At 45.3% G+C, this 27,164-nt stretch overlaps 2 protein-coding genes across 3 annotated transcripts in view; one reads left to right on the top strand and one right to left on the bottom strand.

Annotated features, from left to right (window-relative positions):
* Positions 1-8,798, bottom strand: part of CNPY1 (canopy FGF signaling regulator 1) — a 232,511-nt gene extending 223,713 nt beyond the window's left edge. Inside the window, exon 1 of the mRNA XM_082259195.1 lies at positions 8,766-8,798. The gene's annotated coding sequence lies outside the window, so the exon portion shown is untranslated. The remainder of the gene's footprint in view (positions 1-8,765) is intronic.
* A 109-nt stretch (positions 8,799-8,907) lies between these two features.
* RBM33 (RNA binding motif protein 33) overlaps positions 8,908-27,164 on the top strand; it is a 347,098-nt gene continuing 328,841 nt past the window's right edge. For both annotated transcript variants that reach the window (XM_082258397.1, XM_082258398.1), the window contains exon 1: positions 8,908-9,089. In XM_082258397.1, coding sequence (XP_082114523.1) covers positions 9,071-9,089 — 19 coding nt within the window. In that variant the 5' untranslated portion in view covers positions 8,908-9,070. The remainder of the gene's footprint in view (positions 9,090-27,164) is intronic.

Raw genomic sequence — 27,164 nt, 5'->3', positions numbered from 1 at the left:
CCAGAAAGCGAAAACTAGGTGAGCTAATCGCTTCCTAAACTTGGTTTCCAATTCCAAAGGGGGAAGAGATCTGGCAGAGACTGTAGGTAAAGGTTCCCGAGTCACTGTAACTGACTTCGAGGTGGAAAGGCCAACCCCGTCAGCCTATCGCTAAAAGATTGAAAGGAGGAAATCACCTCCTTCATAGATCACATTAATTCTTTCAAAGAGGCAACTGACTCTGAACCTGCCACAGAAGAAATACAATTATCACACAGTAACTTCTTGCAACTATCAAGTTTAGACCCACAATAACCACATTTTTTTTATAAGTGGTTTGTCGGCCTGGAAGAAAGCAAAGTGTAAAAGCAGATAAGGACAACTTTTACTGATTGCAAGATAACCACATGGACCCGGATGGCTCTCTATGCAAAAAAATAGGAGAGGCACATACCTTTGGTGCAGTGTTGGCAGAGGATACAGCCACTGGATCCATTTGAGCGGGGGCTCCATCAATAGAGGTGTCCTCACTGTCCATCCTAGCGAAGGATGCTCTTACAAGCACTGATTCTGACTGAATATGCCACTAAGGCCGAGCTTCCTGCCACTGCAAGGAGCTGACTGGATTCTTCCTAGCAGCGGCTCCCCAGTTAGGCATCCTCCCCAGCCAGCGGTGAAAATGAAGTCTCGCGCCCAGAAGCATGTTCAGCCACTTATGGTTTCACTGTCACCTTACCGTGTCACCAGAAGTGCATCATCAGATGCCATTTTGGTACACCCAAAGCAGAGGAAATCCAGGCCGCATGTTCTCCCCTCCTGGCTCACCACGGCAAACATACTTCAGGGTCCCGAAGACAAACGGGATGTGGAAGTTGCCTTCTCAAGTCAATAAGGCAAGTGCCACCACACAAGGCAAACCCCTTTAGGTAAAGAAGAAAATACAGCAGACCACAGCCTGAGTATTACCACCAAAAAAAGGGGGGTCCGCTAACCACAGTTACCAGAAAAAGAAGATAAACATTTCGGTGTGTACTCCTGGAGGTCTGGAAACACGAAACAAACAGTCAGAGGAAGACCCTGTTCACACTGGGGCGATCTGTCAGGCGACCTGGTCGCCTGACAGGTCGCCTACCATAGAGAAGCTGTGGACCCGTTCTAATAGGAGCGACACAAGTCGCTCCAACTTAGAAAAAGGGTCCGGAGCTTCTTTGGGGCGACCCGGAGCGACCTGCATTGACTTCAATGTTATGAAGTCTGTGCCGGCCGTTCCGAGGTCGCGGTGCGAGCTGCGCACCGCGACCTGTGAGGTCGCCCCGGCAAGTAGCGTCGCCCCAGTGTGAACGGGGTCGAAGGGGGGCCTTTAAAATTGCATCTGATTTCTGTTTCCTATAGAAGGCAGAGCCAATCATCTCTCCAAGTAGCTGTCCTGGAAGTTGAAGGGGGAAAATTAATTTTGTGATGCAGAGGATACCTAAAATCCAACTTGTTTCTTAATATTCATTCTTTCTGTTTACATGGTATTTATATATATATGTGTATATATATTAATAAGGGGACCGCACTGTGATTTATTGGTTTAAGTTGGCTGTGAAGCCTTGAAGCTTCACAGCTGGCTTCCCACTGTGCATGTGTGAGCCGTGCTGTGCTATGTGAAAGGTCCTGTTTTCTCAGACCTGTGACGTGTTCCAGAAGGTTGCGGGCAGGGAAGGTGGGGAGAAAAACTTCCAGTGGAACCGCCTGGCTGATTACAGAAGTGGGGAGTGGGTACCTGTCTTAACTAGGTACCAGCTCCCCCCTCAAAAAAATAAATAAATAAATAATATGTTCCAAAAGTAGAAGGAGGTGGTGGAGGAAGAGTGGAATTTCTTTTTCATAATCAAAAATTCAATTCCATTCAGATACGCTCTTCGAACAAATATTTTTTCTTCAGAGCAGAAACAGGTAGGACTATGCAATAAAGTTTGTTAAAATCTTTGCACTGTACATAGATCACCAAGAGGGGATTGCTTTTTTTCTTACCATCAACTCTTCCCTTTAGGAATAGGAAAAGGAATGGTTAAACCCATCTTTTTTGGCATGCGTGTCCCACTGGGAAGATTTCACTTCACTATCTTTCCAGTAAGCACAACGGAGTCATAGGAAAGATATCCAAGGAAAGGCAAATCCCCCTTTATAAAGTTGTACTGGGCAATATACAAAGGTTCAAATGGAGAGACAGAGCAAATTGGCAGGTGAACACAATGGTCAGGTAATTGATTTTTAGGAGGCTCTGTCACTTTGACCATTCTATGTAAACAATTAGTGACACTGGAAAGTCTTCCCTAACAAGGACACACTCTGGTTCCAGATTGTGTTACACAATGCAATGGCAGATCTGAAACACTGAGTGATCATAGAAGCCTCTCAAACTGATCCCAAATGCAAGTGCAATAACACCTGAAAACTAGTTGTATTTGCACATCAACACAAGCTTCAAATATGCCAACATGAGCCCTTAGAAATGCTAGTTGTGTGACTTTTCAGATCCTCTGATTCCATTGTTTTCTGAGTCACTGACAATGAACAAGTATGCAGATCAGGACTTTAGATTTCAAAGTACACCTGCTTCTGGTCAGCTTTATTCCACTGAAGCTCCTCCTTTCTTTGCCCAAGATGTAACCAATAATCTGGTAAATGGACCCTTAATGAAGACAGTATCTCTGAATCTTTCATGTTGTAAACCAGGGGTGTCCTACCTTTTGACCTTCCTAGACCACACTGGAAGAAGAGGAATTGTCTTGGGCCACACATAAAATACACTAACAATAGGATAGCTGATGAGCAGATATTATTGGGCAGATCACAAATTAACGATCACTGATATAGGAGTAATAAAACTTTATTTTTTTGTAATACTTTTGATTATAAAAGTAGAAGAGGGCAACATAAAACTAGTGCAAAATATAATACTATTTTTGGTAAACAACAATGAGAGCTCTCAATGGGTATGTGTGGCTACTGGCCCGGTTCACTATGATGACAGGTCGCCAGCGTCCGCACCTATTTACGACTCAGTGCACAGCCAGCAATTACCTGCAGTGATTGCTGCTGGACACAGACAAAGTGCATGCAGCAGGGATCACCACAGGTAATCACTGGCTGTGTAGAGAGCTTCAAATAAGTGGGCCCACCGGCGTCCTGTCATTATAGTGAACAGTGCCAACGGCCGCACCTACCCGCCGAGAGACGCAGAATGAATCATTTAGCAGGTTGCTGTCCTAAACTAGAAGACAATTGAGAACATTTTATTTTTTTCTTATACCGCATTTGGATCCAGAAAAAAAAACAGCAGAGAATCTCTGATTTTTAAACATTTCTGAAAGGCAGGGACAATTTTAAATACAAAAGAGAATAGATGTTATATATGCTTCTACCTGCTTGTCAGCACTTTTTTCTTTATGGGTACAAGAGCTGCACGATTCTAGATTTTTTGCTTAAAATAAAGATCACGATTCTCTCACAATTCTCGGCATACCATCCTCTTTCACATTTAAAAAAAAAAAAAAAAAAAAAAAAAAAAGTTGGGCTAACTTTACTGTTTAGTTTTGTTTTTTTAATCCTTAAATTGTATTTTTTCCCAAAAAATTTAGTTTGAAAACCCCCTGCGCAAATACAGAGTGACAAAGTATTGCAACAACTGCCATTTTATTTTCTAGAGTTTCTGCCAAAAAAATATACAGAATCTCACAGAAGTGAGTACACCCCTCACATTTTTGAAAATATATTATTATATCTTTTCATGTGACATCACTGAAGAAATGACACTTTGCTACAATGTAACATAGTGAGCATACTGCTTGTATAACAGTGTACATTTGCTGTCCCATCAAAATAACTCAACACACAGCCATTAATGTCTAAACCGACGGCAAAAAAAGTGAGTACACCCCAAAATTAAAATGTCCAAATTGGGGCCAAAGTGTCAATATTTTGTGTGGCCACCATCATTTTCCAGCACTGCCTTAACCCTCTTGGGCATGGAGTTCATCAGAGCTTCACAGGTTGCCGGTGGAGTCCTTTTCCACTCCTGGTGGATGTTAGAGACCTTGAGCTCCTCCACCTTCCGTTTGAGGATGCCCCACAGATTCTCAATAGGGTTTAGGTCTGGAGACATGCTTGGTCCATCCATCACCTTTACCCTCAGCTTCTTTAGAAAGGCAGTGGTTGTCTTGGAGGTGTGTTTGGGGTCGTTTTCATGTTAGAATACTGCCGTGCGGCTCAGTCTCCGAGGGGAGGGGATCATGCTCTGCTTTAGTATGTCACAGTTGGCATTCATGGTTCCCTCAATGAACTGTAGCTCCACACTGCCGGCAGCACTCATGCAGCCCCAGACCATGACACTCCCACCACCATGCTTGATTGTAGACAAGACACACTTGTCTATGTACTCCTCACCTGGTTGCTGACACTCACACTTGACACCATCTGAACCAAATAAGTTTATCTTGGTCTCATCAGACCACAGGACATGGTTCCAGTAATTCATGTCCTTAGTCTGCATGTCTTCAGCAAACTGCGGGCTTTCTTGTGCATCGTCTTTAGAAGAGGCTTCCTTCTGGGACGACAGCCATGCAGACCAATTTGATGTATGGTCGGAGCACTGACAGACTGACCCCCCACCTCTTCAACCTCTGCAGCAAAGCTGGCAGCACTCAGTATATTTCCCAAAGACAACCTCTGGATATGACACTGATCACGTGCACTCAACCTCTTTGGTCGACCATGGTGAGGCCTGTTCTGAGTGGAATCTGTCCTGTTAAACCACTGTATGGTCTTGGACACCGTGCTGCAGTTCATTTTCAGGGTATTGGCAATCTTCTTATAGCCTAGGCCAGTGATGGTGAACCTTGGCACCCCAGACGTTTTGGAACTACATTTCCCATGATGCTGATGCATTCTGCAGTGTAGTTGAGCATCATGGGAAATGTAGTTCCAAAACATCTGGGGTGCCAAAGTTTGCCATCACTGGCCTAGGCCATCTTTATGTAGAGCAACAATTGTTTTTTTTTTAGATTCTTTGCCATGCTGAACTTCCAGTGACCAGTATGAGAGAGTGAGAGCGATAACACCAAATTTAACACACCTGCTCCCCATTCACACCCGAGACCTTGTAACACTAACGAATCACATGACACCGGGGGGGCTAATTGGGCCCAATTTGGACATTTTAATTTAGGGGTGTACTCACTTTTGTTGCCAGCAGTTTAGACATTAATTGCATTGAGTTATTTTGAGGGGACAGCAAATTTACACTGTTATACAAGCTGTACACTCACTACTTTACATTGTAGCAAAGTGTAATTTCTTCAGTGTTGTCACATGAAAAGATATAATAATATATTTACAAAAATGTGAGGGGTGTACTCACTTTTGTGAGATACTGTATGTATTTTTAGCAGAGACCCTAGAAAATAAAATGCCAGTTGTTGCAATACTTTATGTCACACTGTATTTGCGCAGCGGTCCATCTGTAAGTGAGGGCAGTTTAACCTCTTAAAGACTAAGCCTTTTTCTGACACTTGTTGCTTACAAGTTAAAATCAGTATTTTTTGCTAGAAAATTACTTAGAACACCAAAACATTATGTATATTTTTTAGCAGAGACCCTAAAGCATAAAATCGTTGCAATCTTTTATGTCACACTGTATTTGCGCAGAAGTCTTTCAAACGTAGTTTTTTGAGAAAAAATTGTTTTTTAAATTCATTAAAGTGTAAACAGTAAAGTAAGCCCAATTTTTTTGTATAATGTAAAAGATGTTATGCCGGGACCTACTTTCCATGCGTTTTGATGCAGAAAAAAAAAAAAAAAAAACACTGCACGTGGTGTGACCGGGCCCTCAAAGAGGAGTTCCAGCCTGTAATAAAAAAATAAAAGTCAGCGGCTACAAATAATGTAGCTGCTGACTTTTAAAGGAGTTGTAAAGTCAGGAAGGTTTTTTATCCTAATCCATTTTATGCATTAAGATAAAAAGCCTTCTGTGTGTAGCAGCCGCCCCAAATACCGTATTTTCCGGCGTATAAGACGACTGGGCGTATAAGACGACCCCCCTATTACATGATCTACTGGTAATACTTATACTTAGGTTACCTTGGAGATATTATACTCGGCGTATAAGACGACCCCCCATTTTTGGGGGATTTTTTTGAGGTTCAAAAGTAGTCTTATACGCCAGAAAATACAGTACTTACCTGAGCCCCCTCTGTATCCAGCGATGTCCATGAGTCCCTCAGCCATCCTGGCACTCTCCTTCCTGATTGGCTGAGATACAGTCACAGCGCCAATGGCTCCTGCGGCTGTCAATTCAAAGTCAGTAAGCTAAGAGGGAGAGTACGGCTGTCTCTCCTCCTGTCAGAAGGATCCGGTGTCTTGGGTGGCTTGCATGAGAATCCAGAGGGAGGTCTGAGTTGAGCTGCAGAGAGGATCCTTGTGCCAGTGGAGAAAGAGGGGTTCCGTTCCAGGAAAGCCTGCCAAGGTTGTGAGTACTGTGAACTGCTCCTGGGGTCTGCCTAGTGAGAGGACCCTGAAGTGTTAAGGGGGTTGCCTAGTGAGAGGACCCCGAAGTGTTAAGGGGGTTGCCTAGTGAGAGGACCCCGAAGTGTTAAGGGGGTTGCCTAGTGAGAGGACCCCGAAGTGTTAAGGGGGTTGCCTAGTGAGAGGACCCCGAAGTGTTAAGGGGGTTGCCTAGTGAGAGGACCCCGAAGTGTTAAGGGGGTTGCCTAGTGAGAGGACCCCGAAGTGTTAAGGGGGTTGCCTAGTGAGAGGACCCTGAAGTGTTAAGGGGGTTGCCTAGTGAGAGGACCCCAAAGTGTTAAGGGGGCTGCCTAGTGAGAGGACCCCAAAGTGTTAAGGGGGCTGCCTAGGGAGAGGACCCTGAAGTGTTAAGGGGGTTGCCTAATGAAAGGACCCTGAAGTGTTAAGGGGGTTGCCTAGTGAGAGGACCCTGGAAGTGTAGAGGGGGCGCCAGCGGTTGGGCCCTGAAGAGTCAAGTATGCAGTGTTAAGAGTTGCAGCAGTACAAGCAGTTACAAGGAGCTACCTCAGTCAGTAGAGGGCTGGAGGGAGTCATACACAGGCCTTTTGAGCTAGACAGAGTGTCAAGAGTCAAGGATCATTACAGTCCTGGATCTTCTGAGTTAACCAAGGAGTTAAAATCGAAGATTCAGCACTTTCAGCAGAACAGTATTTCAAGCTCCAGGAAGCGTTGGTCGGCCATCAGGGCAGAGCTAATAGGCATTTTCTACAAGTGTCCCAGTTAAACCTAGTTGAGCCAGAGGAGTATCCCACTCATCCCCATTATAAAATAAACACACAAACCAAAGATGCCGGAATGGTCATTGTCTCAGCTCTCACACTTGGGTTTCAACTTAAATGTGTTGGAAGTGTTCCCGGTAACAATGGCAGACCCATATCAGGCCCAATGTCTGGAAATATTGCTACATAAGTATAATTGCCCATTCACACGACCGCGACTTGTCAGGCGACTGGTCAGCTTGACAAGTCGCGGTCCATGTAGTGCTATAGGAGCGACTCAAGTCGCTCTGACTTAGAAAGTAGTTCCTGTACTACTTCGGGGCGACATCGGAGCGACTTGCATTGACATTCATTATATGAAGTTTCATGCAAGTCGCGCCGAAGTCACGGTGCACGCGACTTCACAAGTCACCCCCGAAGTTGTGCCGCGGTAGTGTGAACCGGCACTAACAGGTTTGTTATTTTAAAAAAAAAAAAACGAGACTTTACAACCACCTTAATATATGGACACCCCCTTGTCCAGGCATCCTGCGATATCGGTAACCCAAGCCGATCCGTCTTATCGGCTCTGGGTGCGGGCACTGCCATCTTCACTAAGGGAAACAGGAAGTGAGGCCTCGCGACTTCATAGCCGGTTCTCTGCTGAGTCTCACAGCGCTTTCTGAATGGTCCCGCAGTCTTCTGGAATGTGTGTGTGTCTTCTAGAAGGTATGAAGAAGGGGGGGGGGGGGGACAGAAATGTCGTAGATCACCACAAAACGATTGCGGGGATTTTACCCAGAAGTGGGGACGGGTACCTGGTTTTGAGAGGTATCAGCCCCCCCCCTCCCCCCAAGGGTGCCAAATGTGGCATTGGAGGGGGGAGGCAGCAAACAAGCAGGGCTTTCCCTTTTGGGTGGAACAACATTTGAACCCCTACAGGCCCACCCCAGCATTCCTTTAAAAGGTTCTGAATGACCAGGGGGCGGGAAGGATCAGCGATCATGTGACTGCTGAGATGGGTGATCACATGATTATAGAAGCCCCTCCCGCTGGCTGCACAGCTCGGTCTCAGCACACAAACATTGGTCGCCCAGTGACACATTCCTGCAGCTTGTGGATGTTACAGACAAACCTTTTGGTGCAGCACATAAGCGTGACATGAATGGAAGCAGGTAGAACTAAAGACTTTCCTCTCACTTCCTGTTGTGCCTAAAGAACAGGAAGTGAAGAAAAATCTCCCCAGCGGGGACACAGACGACTTTTACTTCAGCCCCCCCTCAGTTCTCCAACAACAAAACTTCTTCTAGCTCAGTTCTGAGTGGTTTATATGACTTTCTATGTTGCCATTAAGGGTCAGCAGCCTGTCTGGCTAGGACTTTCCTAAGGAATAATAAGTTGGTGGCACAGAGTGCTGGGACATGTAGTTCTATATTATGTTGAGGTGCCAGTCTGTCCAGTACACACCATGTGCGCCCCTCCATCTCATGTACGCTTCCCCTCCCCCGCTCTACTCACTGCTCTCTCTGCAAGGATCACCACCACTGCTGCTGTGCGCGCTCCCGATCTCCCAGCGGGCACACGCAGCCGCGGCAAGCTCACCTCAGCCGCACAGCCCGGGCGTCGCTCCGCCCCCTCCTCTTCCAGGCTTCCCTGCCTACCCAGAATGCCGTGCGGGCCTGGAGAGCGGCGGCCATGTTGTCATGAGCTGAGACCTGTTTCTGTCTGTATCCGCCAACCGCACCGGGACCGTGTGGAGCTCAGAATACCGTAAGAGACCGGACCTCGCCCAGTCCATGTGAGAACGGAGAACCCGGAGCAGCATGGCCGCCATATTAGGAGGTATAAGAGGACCGGGAGGGTGATGGTTGGGCCCAGGCCGCATTGTCATGGGGGGGGGGGGGGGGGGGGTGTTATATATACTGCGATAGAGGCCTGCCTAGGGCACTGAGCCCCCCCACATCTCTATATAAATAATCACACATTACTTCCGGGCTGGCAGTGTGTACAGAGGATGGGCCTACCTCATAGACACAGCACAGAGCTCACCTCCATACACAGCACAGAGCTCACCTCCATACACTGTCTATGTATACAGACACAGCACAGAGCTCACCTCCATACACTGTCTATGTATACAGACACAGCACAGAGCTCACCTCCATACACTGTCTATGTATACAGCACAGAGCTCACCTCCATACACTGTCTATGTATACAGACACAGCACAGAGCTCATCTCCATACACTGTCTATGTATACAGACACAGCACAGAGCTCACCTCCATACACTGTCTATGTATACAGACACAGCACAGAGCTCACCTCCATACACTGTCTATGTATACAGACACAGCACAGAGCTCACCTCTATACACTGTCTATGTATACAGACACAGCACAGAGCTCACCTCCATACACTGTCTATGTATACAGACACAGCACAGAGCTCACCTTCATACACTGTCTATGTATACAGACACAGCACAGAGCTCACCTCCATACACTGTCTATGTATACAGACACAGCACAGAGCTCACCTTCATACACTGTCTATGTATACAGACACAGCACAGAGCTCACCTCCATACACTGTCTATGTATACAGACACAGCACAGAGCTCACCTCCATACACTGTCTATGTATACAGACACAGCACAGAGCTCATCTCCATACACTGTCTATGTATACAGACACAGCACAGAGCTCACCTCCATACACTGTCTATGTATACAGACACAGCACAGAGCTCACCTCCATACACTGTCTATGTATACAGACACAGCACAGAGCTCACCTCCATACACTGTCTATGTATACAGACACAGCACAGAGCTCACCTCTATACACTGTCTATGTATACAGACACAGCACAGAGCTCACCTCCATACACTGTCTATGTATACAGACACAGCACAGAGCTCACCTTCATACACTGTCTATGTATACAGACACAGCACAGAGCTCACCTCCATACACTGTCTATGTATACAGACACAGCACAGAGCTCACCTTCATACACTGTCTATGTATACAGACACAGCACAGAGCTCACCTCCATACACTGTCTATGTATACAGACACAGCACAGAGCTCACCTCCATACACTGTCTATGTATACAGACACAGCACAGAGCTCACCTCCATACACTGTCTATGTATACAGACACAGCACAGAGCTCACCTTCATACACTGTCTATGTATACAGACACAGCACAGAGCTCACCTCCATACACTGTCTATGTATACAGACACAGCACAGAGCTCACCTCCATACACTGTCTATGTATACAGACACAGCACAGAGCTCACCTCCATACACTGTCTATGTATACAGACACAGCACAGAGCTCACCTCCATACACTGTCTATGTATACAGACACAGCACAGAGCTCACCTCTATACACTGTCTATGTATACAGACACAGCACAGAGCTCACCTCCATACACTGTCTATGTATACAGACACAGCACAGAGCTCACCTTCATACACTGTCTATGTATACAGACACAGCACAGAGCTCACCTCCATACACTGTCTATGTATACAGACACAGCACAGAGCTCACCTCTATACACTGTCTATGTATACAGACACAGCACAGAGCTCATCTCCATACACTGTCTATGTATACAGACACAGCACAGAGCTCACCTCCATACACAGCACAGAGCTCACCTTCATACACTGTCTATGTATACAGACACAGCACAGAGCTCACCTCCATACACTGTCTATGTATACAGCACAGAGCTCACCTCCATACACTGTCTATGTATACAGACACAGCACAGAGCTCACCTTCATACACTGTCTATGTATACAGACACAGCACAGAGCTCACCTCCATACACTGTCTATGTATACAGACACAGCACAGAGCTCACCTCCATACACTGTCTATGTACACAGCACAGAGCTCACCTCCATACACTGTCTATGTATACAGACACAGCACAGAGCTCACCTCCATACACTGTCTATGTATACAGACACAGCACAGAGCTCACCTTCATACACTGTCTATGTATACAGCTCAGAGCTCACCTCCATACACTGTCTATGTATACAGACACAGCACAGAGCTCACCTTCATACACTGTCTATGTATACAGACACAGCACAGAGCTCACCTCCATACACTGTCTATGTATACAGACACAGCACAGAGCTCACCTTCATACACTGTCTATGTATACAGCACAGAGCTCACCTCCATACACTGTCTATGTATACAGACACAGCACAGAGCTCACCTTCATACACTGTCTATGTATACAGACACAGCACAGAGCTCACCTCCATACACTGTCTATGTATACAGACACAGCACAGAGCTCACCTCCATACACTGTCTATGTATACAGACACAGCACAGAGCTCACCTCCATACACTGTCTATGTATACAGACACAGCACAGAGCTCACCTCTATACAATGTCTATGTATACAGATACAGCACAGAGCTCACCTCCATACACTGTCTATGTATACAGACACAGCACAGAGCTCACCTCTATACACTGTCTATGTATACAGACACAGCACAGAGCTCACCTTCATACACTGTCTATGTATACAGACACAGCACAGAGCTCACCTCCATACACTGTCTATGTATACAGACACAGCACAGAGCTCACCTCTATACACTGTCTATGTATACAGACACAGCACAGAGCTCATCTCCATACACTGTCTATGTATACAGACACAGCACAGAGCTCACCTCCATACACAGCACAGAGCTCACCTTCATACACTGTCTATGTATACAGACACAGCACAGAGCTCACCTCCATACACTGTCTATGTATACAGCACAGAGCTCACCTCCATACACTGTCTATGTATACAGACACAGCACAGAGCTCACCTTCATACACTGTCTATGTATACAGACACAGCACAGAGCTCACCTCCATACACTGTCTATGTATACAGACACAGCACAGAGCTCACCTCCATACACTGTCTATGTATACAGACACAGCACAGAGCTCACCTTCATACACTGTCTATGTATACAGCACAGAGCTCACCTCCATACACTGTCTATGTATACAGACACAGCACAGAGCTCACCTTCATACACTGTCTATGTATACAGACACAGCACAGAGCTCACCTCCATACACTGTCTATGTATACAGACACAGCACAGAGCTCACCTCCATACACTGTCTATGTATACAGACACAGCACAGAGCTCACCTCCATACACTGTCTATGTATACAGACACAGCACAGAGCTCACCTCTATACACTGTCTATGTATACAGACACAGCACAGAGCTCACCTCCATACACTGTCTATGTATACAGACACAGCACAGAGCTCACCTCTATACACTGTCTATGTATACAGACACAGCACAGAGCTCACCTTCATACACTGTCTATGTATACAGACACAGCACAGAGCTCACTTCCATACACTGTCTATGTATACAGACACAGCACAGAGCTCACCTCTATACACTGTCTATGTATACAGACACAGCACAGAGCTCCTCTCCATACACTGTCTATGTATACAGACACAGCACAGAGCTCACCTCCATACACTGTCTATGTATACAGACACAGCACAGAGCTCACCTTCATTCACTGTCCATGTATACAGACACAGCACAGAGCTCACCTTCATACACTGTCTATATATACAGACACAGCACAGAGCTCACCTCCATACACTGTCTATGTATACAGACACAGCACAGAGCTCACCTCCATACACTGTCTATGTATACAGACACAGCACAGAGCTCACCTCCATACATTGTCTATATATACAGACACAGCACAGAGCTCATCTCCATACACTGTCTATGTATACAGACACAGCACAGAGCTCACCTCCATACACTGTCTATGTATACAGACATAACACAGAGCTCACCTCCATACACTGTCTATGTATACAGACAGCACAGAGCTCACCTCCATACACTGTCTATGTATACAGACATAACACAGAGCTCACCTCCATACACTGTCTATGTATACAGCACAGAGCTCACCTCCATACACTGTCTATATATACAGACACAGCACAGAGCTCACCTCCATACACTGTCTATGTATACAGACACAGCACAGAGCTCACCTCCGTATACTGTCTATATATACAGACACAGCACAGAGCTCACCTCCATACACTGTCTATGTATACAGACACAGCACAGAGCTCATCTCCATACACTGTCTATGTATACAGACACAGCACAGAGCTCATCTCCATACACTGTCTATGTATACAGACACAGCACAGAGCTCACCTCCATACACTGTGTATGTATACAGACATAACACAGAGCTCACCTCCATACACTGTCTATGTATACAGACACAGCACAGAGCTCACCTCCATACACTGTCTATGTATACAGACACAGCACAGAGCTCACCTCCATACACTGTCTATGTATACAGACACAGCACAGAGCTCACCTCCATACACTGTCTATGTATACAGACACAGCACAGAGCTCATCTCCATACACTGTCTATGTATACAGACACTGCACAGAGCTCACCTCCATACACTTTCTATGTATACAGACACTGCACAGAGCTCACCTCCATACACTGTCTATGTATACAGACACTGCACAGAGCTCACCTCCATACACTGTCTATGTATACAGACACAGCACAGAGCTCATCTCCATACACTGTCTATGTATACAGACACTGCACAGAGCTCACCTCCATACACTGTCTATGTATACAGACACAGCACAGAGCTCATCTCCATACACTGTCTATGTATACAGACACAGCACAGAGCTCACCTCCATACACTGTCTATGTATACAGACACAGCACAGAGCTCACCTTCATACACTGTCTATATATATATATATATATATATATATATATATATATACAGACACAGCACAGAGCTCACCTCCATACACTGTCTATGTATACAGACACAGCACAGAGCTCACCTCCATACACTGTCTATATATACAGAGTACAGACACAGCACAGAGCTCACCTCCATACACTGTGTATGTATACAGACACAGCACACCTCCATACACTGTCTATGTATACAGAGTACAGACACAGCACAGAGCTCACCTCCATACACTGTCTATGTATACAGACATAACACAGAGCTCACCTCCATACACTGTCTATGTATACAGACACAGCACAGAGCTCACCTCCATACACTGTCTATTTATACAGCACAGAGCTCACCTCCATTCACTGTCTATGTATACAGACACAGCACAGAGCTCACCTCCATACACTGTCTATGTATACAGACACAGCACATAGCTCACCTCCATTCACTGTCCATGTATACAGACACAGCACAGAGCTCACCTCCATACACTGTCTATGTATACAGACACAGCACAGAGCTCACCTCCATACACTGTCTATGTATACAGACACAGCACAGAGCTCACCTCCATACACTGTCTATGTATACAGACACAGCACAGAGCTCACCTCCATACACTGTCTATGTATACAGACACAGCACAGAGCTCACCTCCATTCACTGTCTGTGTATACAGACACAGCACAGGGCTCACCTCTATACACTGTCTATGTATACAGACACAGCACAGAGCTCACCTCCATACACTGTCTATGTATACAGACATAACACAGAGCTCACCTCCATACACTGTCTATGTATACAGCACAGCACAGAGCTCACCTCCATACACTGTCTATGTATACAGCACAGAGCTCACCTCCATTCACTGTCTATATATACAGACACAGCACAGAGCTCACCTCCATTCACTGTCTATATATACAGACACAGCACAGAGCTCACCTCCATTCACGGTCTTTGTATACAGACACAGCACAGAGCTCACCTCCATACACTGTCTATGTATACAGACACAGCACAGAGCTCACCTCCATACACTGTCTATGTATACAGCACAGCACAGAGCTCACCTCCATACACTGTCTATATATACAGACACAGCACAGAGCTCACCTCCATACACTGTCTATGTATACAGACACAGCACAGAGCTCACCTCCATACACTGTCTATGTATACAGACACAGCACAGAGCTCACCTCCATACACTGTCTATGTATACAGACACAGCACAGAGCTCACCTCCATTCACTGTCTATGTATACAGACACAGCACAGGGCTCACCTCTATACACTGTCTATGTATACAGACACAGCACAGAGCTCACCTCCATACACTGTCTATGTATACAGCACAGCACAGAGCTCACCTCCATACACTGTCTATGTATACAGCACAGAGCTCACCTCCATTCACTGTCTATATATACAGACACAGCACAGAGCTCACCTCCATTCACTGTCTATATATACAGACACAGCACAGAGCTCACCTCCATTCACGGTCTTTGTATACAGACACAGCACAGAGCTCACCTCCATACACTGTCTATATATACAGACACAGCACAGAGCTCACCTCCATACACTGTCTATGTATACAGACACAGCACAGAGCTCACCTCCATACACTGTCTATGTATACAGACACAGCACAGAGCTCCCCTCCATTCACTGTCTTTGTATACAGACACAGCACAGAGCTCACCTCCATACACTGTCTATGTATACAGACACAGCACAGAGCTCACCTCCATACACTGTCTATGTATACAGACACAGCACAGAGCTCACCTCCATATACTGTCTATGTATACAGACACAGCACAGAGCTCACCTCCATACACTGTCTATGTATACAGACACAGCACAGAGCTCACCTCCATACACTGTCTATGTATACAGACACAGCACAGAGCTCCCCTCCATACACTGTCTATGTATACAGACACAGCACAGAGCTCACCTCCATACACTGTCTATGTATACAGACACAGCACAGAGCTCACCTCCATACACTGTCTATGTATACAGACACAGCACAGAGCTCCCCTCCATACACTGTCTATGTATACAGACATAACACAGAGCTCACCTCCATTCACTGTCTTTGTATACAGACACAGCACAGAGCTCACCTCCATACACTGTCTATGTATACAGACACAGCACAGAGCTCACCTCCATACACTGTCTATGTATACAGACACAGCACAGAGCTCACCTCCATATACTGTCTATGTATACAGACACAGCACAGAGCTCACCTCCATACACTGTCTATGTATACAGACACAGCACAGAGCTCACCTCCATACACTGTCTATGTATACAGACACAGCACAGAGCTCACCTCCATACACTGTCTATGTATACAGACACAGCACAGAGCTCACCTCCATACACTGTCTATGTATACAGACACAGCACAGGGCTCACCTCTATACACTGTCTATGTATACAGACATAACACAGAGCTCACCTCCATTCACTGTCTTTGTATACAGCACAGCACAGAGCTCACCTCCATACACTGTCTATGTATACAGCACAGAGCTCCCCTCCATACACTGTCTATGTATACAGACATAACACAGAGCTCACCTCCATTCACTGTCTTTGTATACAGACACAGCACAGAGCTCACCTCCATACACTGTCTATGTATACAGACACAGCACAGAGCTCACCTCCATACACTGTCTATGTATACAGACACAGCACAGAGCTCACCTCCATACACTGTCTATGTATACAGACACAGCACAGAGCTCACCTCCATACACTGTCTATGTATACAGACACAGCACAGAGCTCACCTCCATACACTGTCTATGTATACAGACACAGCACAGAGCTCACCTCCATACACTGTCTATGTATACAGACACAGCACAGAGCTCACCTCCATACACTGTCTATGTATACAGACACAGCACAGAGCTCACCTCCATACACTGTCTATGTATACAGACACAGCACAGAGCTCCCCTCCATACACTGTCTATGTATACAGACATAACACAGAGCTCACCTCCATTCACTGTCTTTGTATACAGACACAGCACAGAGCTCACCTCCATACACTGTCTATGTATACAGACACAGCACAGAGCTCACCTCCATACACTGTCTATGTATACAGACACAGCACAGAGCTCACCTCCATACACTGTCTATGTATACAGACACAGCACAGAGCTCACCTCCATATACTGTCTATGTATACAGACACAGCACAGAGCTCACCTCCATACACTGTCTATGTATACAGACACAGCACAGAGCTCACCTCCATACACTGTCTATGTATACAGACACAGCACAGAGCTCACCTCCATACACTGTCTATGTATACAGACACAGCACAGAGCTCACCTCCATACACTGTCTATGTATACAGACACAGCACAGGGCTCACCTCTATACACTGTCTATGTATACAGACATAACACAGAGCTCACCTCCATTCACTGTCTTTGTATACAGCACAGCACAGAGCTCACCTCCATACACTGTCTATGTATACAGCACAGAGCTCCCCTCCATACACTGTCTATGTATACAGACATAACACAGAGCTCACCTCCATTCACTGTCTTTGTATACAGACACAGCACAGAGCTCACCTCCATACACTGTCTATGTATACAGACACAGCACAGAGCTCACCTCCATACACTGTCTATGTATACAGACACAGCACAGAGCTCACCTCCATACACTGTCTATGTATACAGACACAGCACAGAGCTCACCTCCATACACTGTCTATGTATACAGACACAGCACAGAGCTCACCTCCATACACTGTCTATGTATACAGACACAGCACAGGGCTCACCTCTATACACTGTCTATGTATACAGACATAACACAGAGCTCACCTCCATTCACTGTCTTTGTATACAGCACAGCACAGAGCTCACCTCCATACACTGTCTATGTATACAGCACAGAGCTCACCTCCATTCACTGTCTATATATACAGACACAGCACAGAGCTCACCTCCATTCACGGTCTTTGTATACAGACACAGCACAGAGCTCACCTCCATTCACGGTCTTTGTATACAGACACAGCACAGAGCTCACCTCCATTCATGGTCTTTGTATACAGACACAGCACAGAGCTCACCTCCATTCACGGTCTTTGTATACAGACACAGCACAGAGCATATCTTTAGCTCAAAACGTTTTTCACCCTAATACTAATGCATAGAATCCATTCAGGTGAAAAACTTTAAAGTGGAACTTTTGTCTAGCCCTGTTAGATCACTTCAGGTTGGCCCCTTTTGAGGGTAAAGCTATGTAAAATATAAAAAATAAGTGTCCTATACTGTTTATAATCCAGTAATACACAGCCTCACCCTGCTCTGCACATGCTCAGTTGCTCTCTTTTTAGGCACAGTGGAGTTTGTAGAGGCCGATCTGCTGGCTTCTAAAGAAAAACTACTGTAGCTGCTGACTTTAATATTGGGACACTTACCTGTCCATGAATCCAGCGATGTCCTCTCCCAAGCCGATTTTATAATTGGCTGACGGGTGCTGTTACCACTATCTTGGCTAAGGGAAACTGACAGTGAAGCCTACAGCTGGTTCCCTACTGCGCAAATCGCGCAATGCTTTGTGAGTGCCAGGGGGAAGGGCTGAACTTCTGACTGAGATCCCCCCCAAAGGTCCCAGTTGAAACTCTGCTTTTAAGAAATTAAATAATATACTTTACAACAAGGGAAGCTGTTTGTGTGATCTGCACATGTGATCAGTTATGACACCGGCCATATAATGGTTTGACAGTTTGGTTGCGCACACAAACAAATGTGACAGCAATGTAACAATTTTTTTTTTACTCTGTTAGTAAATGAAATGCACTCACATTTTGAAAATAAAAAATCAGCCTGTAAGGTGCTCAACGGATGGCGTGAGCGGAGCCGCTCCGAAGAACGCGGCTTCTACCAACAGGAGACACAGAGGATAGCAGCGGGTGACAGGTGACTCCTCCTTCTCCCGGAGCGGCTCCGCTCACGCCATCCGTTGAGCACTTTACAGGCTGATTTTTTTATTTTCTAAATGTGAGTGTCATTTCATTTTATTGATTTTAATAAAGGAGGTATTTAACGGAGAGCCCTTAGATGTTGTTCTTTTATGTTTATGACTATACACTGGTGAATGGGCAAAGTCTGGATTCAGTGAGGAGAATCCCTGCATATAATCTGGCTGCCTGGATTTTTCTGTGAAGAAACCCCCTGCATATAGCATGGTTGTCTGGATATACCTCTGATATTTTTTGTCAAGGGCATATTTTTGTCCTTCAGGTGAGCGGTGTACTCCCAACGTTTATATACAATTGTTTTTTAAGCAGAGACCCTAGAGAATAAAATGGAGATCGTTGCAATACTTTGTCACACTATTTGCGCAGCAGTCTTACAAACGCATTTTGAAAACACTTTTTTGAATTAGAAATTAAGACAACAGTTAAGTTAGCCTCATTTTTTTTTCTATAATGTGAAAGATGATGTTGCGCCGAGTAAATTGATACCCAATTTATTTAACGTCAAAGTACCGACGTAAAACTGTGTCTGGCAGTCCGGAAGTGGTTAACAGACCAAGCTAAATAAAGTGCCAAAGGGTTGAGACAAACCATTTAACACTGACGGGTGCTTACAGTGATCAGCTTTTATTCATTTATGTAAAACATTTATTCTAAAAGGAAAAAATCTGATTGCTTTAACTGCTTATAAAGCTTTAATTCGAGTTCAGATTTAATAGGTTTAAATCTACGAGTCCATCAAACACTACCTTCATCCAAGAATGATAGTGCTGCGTCTAAGGATGTCTGCTTTACAACTTCATCCAGAAAGAAGACGCCTTAAGCCGCCGTTCATATCGGCGCAATTTGACGGGTTGACAAATTGCACCCTATTGCTGGCAATCGGAACTTTCCTATCGGTGCGGCACCGATTTCCAAAAGTAGTTCTTGCACTACTTTTGGAGAGTTCAGAGGTGATTTCAGTAGACATCTGTGCATGAACCTGTACAGAGGTCAGACTGACATGCGGCTTTGAAATCATGCAAGTTCAGATGAACGGTGTGAACAAAGCCTTAAGCCCCGTACACACGTACCGATTGTCGGCCGAACGATTGGCCGTCTTTTGTCCAGTGTTGGTTGAAAAGTGCTAAAGACTGCACACAAATTTTGTCGGCCAACAACAACCAACTGCAGAAGTGATGTCATGTGATGGTTGACTTTCCGTGTGTTTTTTCTTCTCTGAGCATGCCCAGTCTTGCTCATCTGCTTTTTGTCGGCCGAAATCTGTACTGACTGACGAACAATCGGCCGTTCTTTGTTGGCCTACAAAAATTTTATAGCCTGCACACCAGATTTTGTTCGGCCGAAAAGTCGCAGTCGGTTGTCGGAAGCATCATACTAACAAGCCGACAATCGGCCGATCGGACGTTGGCCGAATATTTACGGCCGACAATCGGTACGTGTGTACGAGGCTTTAGACAGGAAGTCTGTTACTTGACAGATCACCAGAATAAAATAAAGAAAAAAAAAGAAATGAATGCAGCCACCAAATGTAAGGGTTAGTAAGCTGCAATATATTATTATATATAGTTGTGCTCATAAGTTTACATGGCAGAATTTGATTTCTTGGCCATTTTTCTGAGAATATGAATAACACAAAAACTTGTTTCACTCATGGTTGGTGGTTGGCTGAAGCCATTTATTATCAATCAACTGTTTACTCTTTTTAAATCATGGCAACAAAAACTACCCAATCTACTACCCTGATCAAAAAACTACCCTGGTCAAAAGTTTACATACCCCAGTTCCTAATACTGTGTATTGCCTCCTTTAACATCAATGACAGCATAAAGTCTTTTGTGGTATTTGTGGATGAGGCTCTTTATCTTCTCAGATGGTAACACTTCCCATTCTTTTTGGCAAAAAGCCTCCAGTTCCTGTAAATTCTTGGGCTGTCTTGCATGAACTGCATGTTTGAGATCTCCCCAGAGTGGCTTAATGATATTGAGGTCAGGAGAGTGCGATGGTCACTCCATAACCTTCACTTTATTCTGCTGTAGCCAATGACAGGTGGACTTGGCCTTGTGTTTAGGATCATTGTCATGTTGGAATGTCCAAGTACGTCCCATACGCAGCTTCCAGGCTGATGAATGCAAATTTTCCTCCGGTATTTTTTGATAACATACTGCATTCATCTTGCTATCAATTCTGACCAAATTTCCTGTGCCTTTTGTTTAGCTCACACATCCCCAAAACATCAGCAATCCACCTCCGTGTTTCACAGTAGGAATGGTGTACCTTTCATCATAGGCCTTGTTGACTCCTCTCCAAATGTAGCATTTATGGCTGTGGCCAAAAAGCTAAATTTTGATCTCATCACTCCAAATGACTTTGTGCCAGAAGGTTTGAGGTAGGGATGCACCGAAATGAGAATTCTGGGCCGAAACAGAAACCAAAAATTCAGGATGCCCTTGGCCTAAAACTGAATATGACTTTTTTGCCCCCAAATGATTTTTAAATCGCTTTTTTGGGGAACAAAAGAGATATTGGAGAAAATGAGGGGATGCCTGGGATGCTAGAGAGGGACTAATCTCAAAAGTGCCATAAAACAAAAATTCTGTCTGGAAGATGAAGATAAGGAACAGGGAGAGAATAGAGACAGTTCCTCTGTATTCTGTCCCTGTTCCCTCTCTTTCTCTTCCAGACAGAATTTTTGTTTTATGGCACTGCTGAGACTAGTCCCTCTCTAGCATCCCCTCATTTTCTCCAATATCTCTCTTTTCTTCCACACTCTTCTCTAATAAACAGCACTCTGCTCTCTTCCTCTAGCAGTCACTTCTGTAACTCTGTTAACTTTCTATTCTTTTCTTGCCCTCAAACTCCTTGTCCCCCCTTTTTGGCATACATCAGATCCTTAATTAGAGTTTGAACTAGGGCTGCACGATATGGAAAAAAATTACATTGCCATATTTCTTTTCCCAACGATATATATATTGCTATATTGAGAGCCATCAATACAGGGTTAATGTTAATGTAGGGCAGTACTGCAGCCTTCTGGTTGTACCATACAGGGTTAATGTTAATGTAGGGAAGTAGTGCAGCCTTCTGATTGTACCATACAGGGTTAAAGAGGAAGTAAACCCTCCTCTGCAACTTTTACCTATAGGTAAGGCTTTACCTATAGGTAAGGCTTTACCTATAGGTACTGTAAATATCTCCTAAACATGTACCGTTTAGGAGATATTTACCTTACATGCAGCCAGTGACGTTCCTTCAGAGTCCCGTGACCATCAGCTCCCGCGCGCGTGAGTGACGTCACCGCGGCTCCGGCCAATCAGATGGCCGGATGCCGCGATCCCGGAAGACGGGCGACTGGAAATGCCCCCATCATACAGGTAAGTGGACGGCACGGCGGGGGCTCGTTCTAAGGTAAGTATTTCATAATGAGCTAGTATGCGATGCATACTAGCTCATTATGTGTTTCTCTTTCAGGTTAAAAAAAATGTTTGTATGGGTTTACAACCTCTTTAATGTAGGGAAGTATCACATGCTAAGAAGACAGTGTGGAAAGCAGAGAAGTCGGGACTCACAGTGAGTAGAAGAACACAGCCTGACATGTTCAGTCTGCCCTGGAGCTAGTTCTCCTGACTGAGCGGGGAGCGACGTGAGCAGCGACACAGTGAACCAATCACGTGCGCAGGCACGCGTGATTGGTTTGCTGTGTCGCTGCTCACCGCTCAGTCAGGAGAACTAGCTCCAGGGCGGACTGAACATGTCAGGCAGGGCCAGAGTAGGACTCATTTTCAGCCCTGGAGTTTCATGCCTTAGACTGGCCCACTTTAGTTCACGACTGACTAGATTAAAATAATGTAGTTAAAACCCTCAGAATATAAGTTTGCAATGTCTGCGAGCATGGTACAGGAGAATGCAGGGCTGTGGGCATGGTACAGGAGAATGCAGGGCTGTGGGCATGGTACAGGAGAATGCAGGGCTGTGGGCATGGTACAGGAGAATGCAGGGCTGTGGGCATGGTACAGGAGAATGCAGGGCTGTGGGCATGGTACAGGAGAATGCATGGCTGTGGGCATGGTACAGGAGAATGCATGGCTGTGGGCATGGTACAGGAAAATGCATGGCTGTGGGCATGGTACAGGAGAATGCATGGCTGTGGGCATGGTACAGGAGAATGCAGGGCTGCGGTCATGGTACAGGAGAACGCAGGGCTGCGGGCATGGTACAGGAGAACGCAGGGCTGCGGGCATGGTACAGGAGAACGCAGGGCTGCGGGCATGGTACAGGAGAACGCAGGGCTGCGGGCATTGTGCAGGGGAATGCAGAGCTGCGGGCATTGTGCAGGGGAATGCAGAGCTGCGGGCATTGTGCAGGGGAATGCAGAGCTGCGGGCATTGTGCAGGTGTACCATGCCTGCAGCACTGCATCTCTTAGTATGCCTGCAGCCCAGCATAATGGCAGGTAGTGTGGCTGTGGAGGAGTCTCGCCTGTTCCTGAGGCGCGAGGGCCGTTCCTCTGGGTTGCCTTAGATTTAAAAATGGCGCTGCCCAGCGCCAACACGTCATTGAGCATAAGCCGATGCTCGGTAAAGCTTGTGTACGGCCTTACCCGAGCGGTGGCGGCGCATGTGCGGTGACGTGTTGGCGCTGGGCGGCACCATTTTTAAAACTAAGGCAACCCAGAGGAACAGCCCTCGCACCGACCGGCCCACGGGGAGAAGTCCCGGTTCTCCTGATTAGCCAATCCGGGCCTGATGTCAGGGGACCGGATGTCAGGCTGTGTTCTTCTACTCACTGTGAGTCCCGACTTCTCTGCCTTCCACGCTGTCTTCCTAACCTGTGATACTTCCCTACACCATCGCATGTTCCGGCGATGTAACTATCGCTCACATCGCAATGTCGATGTAAAAAACGAATATCGTTCAGCCCTAGTTTGAACACTGCTGATTGGCATTCTCAATTCCTTGGATATCTTTGTATATCCCTTTCCTGTTTTATACAGTTCAACTACATTTTCCCGCAGATCCTTTGAGAATTCTTTTGCTTTCCCCATGACTCAGAATCCAGAAACGTCAGTGCAGCCGTGGATGAAAGATGCAAGGGTCTGTCAGGAGTCCAGAAAGTCATTGACCTTTTTTTACACACACACACTAATTACAAGCTAACAGACACAGGTGAGGATGGTTACCCTTAATGGCCATTAAAACCCCTTTGTGTCAAATTTGTGTGCATGCTATCAGGCAAAAATCACCAGGGTATGTAAACTTTTCATCAGAGTCATTTGGGTAGTTTCTGTTTTGTCATTATGATTTAAACTGTTAACGACCGCCCGCTGCAGTTTTACTGCGGCAGGCAGCCCCTCCTGCGCGAACCGACGTAGGTATACGTCGGTTGCGTGTCTGCAGCTAGGGGGCGAGCGCACTCCACCGCCGGCACGCTCCTGTCCCCACTCAGCAGCAGGGACTCCAATGCACGGGGCCGGCTGCTCAGATTGCCGCCGGCCACCTGCGATCACTTCCTGCTGTGAGAGGTCCGTCGGCTGTTGTAAACACAGCTGACCGTTCTCTCTGGAATTATCACAGAGCGTCTGTGATCCTTCTATATAGGATCAGAGGTCTCTGTGATCATTTCAAAAGCCCAACCCCAATACAGTTAGCAACACTCCTCTAGGCTTACATTTAACCCCTTGATCACCCACTGTGTTAACCCCTTCCCTGCCAGTGTCATTATTACAGTAGCAGTGCATATTTTTAGTACTGATTACTGTAGTAATGTCATTGGTTCCCCCAAAAGTATCAAATGTCAGGGGTCCGATCTGTCCGCCGCAATGTCGCAGTCCCGCTAAAAATCGCAGATGCTGCCATTACTAGTAAAAAAAAAAAAAAAAAATTACATAAATTTTTCCCGTTGGTAGATGTGATAACTTTTGCGCAAACCATTATTGCGATTTTTGGTAAAAAAAAAAAAAAAAAAATCAAAAATATTTAGCAGAAAGCAAATTGGCCTAAAATGTTAAAAAATTTGAAAAATCTAAATTTTTTTTTGGGGGGAATGTTTTATATGGCAGAATGTTTTTTTTTTTTTTTTTTTTTTTTTTTTTTCTTTTTCAGAATTGTTGCACTTTTTCGTTTATGGCACAAAAAATAGGTGATCAAATACCACGAAAAGAAAGCTCTTTTGTGGGGAAAAAAGGACATCAATTTTCTCTAGGTACATCGTCGCACGATCGCGCAATTGTCCGTTAAAGTATTGCAGTGCCGAATCGCAAAAAAATGGCCTGGTCATTAAGGGGGCAAATCCTTCCAGTCCAGAAGTGGTTAAAAAGAGTAAACACAGTTGAGTGATAATAAATGGCTTCAGCCAAACACTAACTATGAGTGAATGAAAAGTGTTTGTGTTTTCGTATTCTCTGAAAAATTGATAAATCATATATTCTGCCAGGGTATGTAAACTTATGAGCACAACTGTGTGTATGTATGTATGTATGTATGTATATGTGTGTGTAATATATATATATTTTTTTGGGTGAGGGGTTAATACTGTTTGAAATGCTCATTTACGGTAGTTTAGGGGGGCAGGAACAAGATGTATCACTTACCTTATCACTATGTTCTGCAGCCACCTGTGCTGTTCTTTTCTATCTGAAGCTGCAGGCTGTGGGCAGTCACTTGCTGTTGTCATGTACAGTGCTGGGCATTGTATGTGGGGGGGGAGAGAACACGACTGCAGCTGAGTCTCTTGCCTGGTACAGTCGATGAGATTATCAGATCAGGTTTTTTTTTTGCATGCTAGTCTCATGTCGAAAATGAAGAGGTTACTAAAGTTATAAAAATTCTCATACAAAAGAATACAAATTTAGAAATGAAGTGATGTATTCATATTGTATTTTTAGACAAAATCTCTGATGATTAAATGAAAATCGTATGATCTGATATCGTACAAAACATTTTCATGCTTGTTCTGTTCCATCTGAAACTTTGCACGGCCTGTCCTGATCTGCTCTCAAAAGCTGTATACTAATGATCGGATTATCGTACAATCGCCTTTGAAAGTGGTATTTTTCCTACAATTTTCTGATCATGGTGTGCGGGCCTTAAGAGCCGGTTCACATTTGTGCGGCTGCGGCGTTCGCATGTAATAATGTCGGAGCGCACTGCTTCATTACATGCGATCGGCTGTGCGGTGCGAGTTCAGCCATACACTTTGTATGGCTAAATTCGCACCGCACCCGCAGCAAACACGCACAGGACCCTTTTTGGCAGCCGCATCAGGGTCGGATCGCACAGTGGTTCACACTTGTGTGATCCGATCCTGTGCGAACTGCAAGATCGCACTGCGATATGCGATCAAACTGGGGGTGTCATTAACATTACATTGACACCCCCAGCGTATCGCATATGGCAGTGTGAACTGCCGGGGGTGTGTTAGCGATGCGGGAACAGGCTGCAGATTCGCAGCCTTCCCGCATCGCATAAGTGTGAACCGGGGCTTAGAGAGATGGTAGCTATTTATGGTACATGTTTTAGTAAACCAACCGTATTTTACATTTGCATGTCCACCTTTCCACCTCACCTATTATTCTTTTTAGTCTCTCGTATACTTCTGTAAATGTACCATTTAACTAGAAATCTTGTAATGTTGCACCAGCATCTTCACCTTGCTGCTAATTTATTCAATTTGGTTTATTTTATTGGTTATAAATGCCAAGTGTAATGCCCGTACACACGTTCAGAGAATTGTACGACTCATCTTTCGCAAATTGTTGCATGGCACTAAAATCAAAACCAACTCTGCGTACTTAATGGGCCATACACACTATTAGATTTTCTGAAGACTTTTTATCCTTCACATTTACCTTTGCTATGTAGTTCAAGGGCCTGCCAGACTGCATACAAATTGAAAGTGTTTAGGTTTGACCTCCTATTATATGGTTTTGGTAAGTCTAAAGGAAAAAGTCTTCAGAAAATCTTATAGTGTGTATGGCCCATTAGGCTGGATACACACT

This window comes from Pelophylax lessonae (genome assembly GCF_965119305.1).
Source record: "Pelophylax lessonae genome assembly, chromosome: 5".
In the NCBI taxonomy this organism is placed as follows: Eukaryota; Metazoa; Chordata; class Amphibia; order Anura; family Ranidae; genus Pelophylax; species Pelophylax lessonae.
This window is presented reverse-complemented; position numbering and strand designations above follow the sequence as displayed.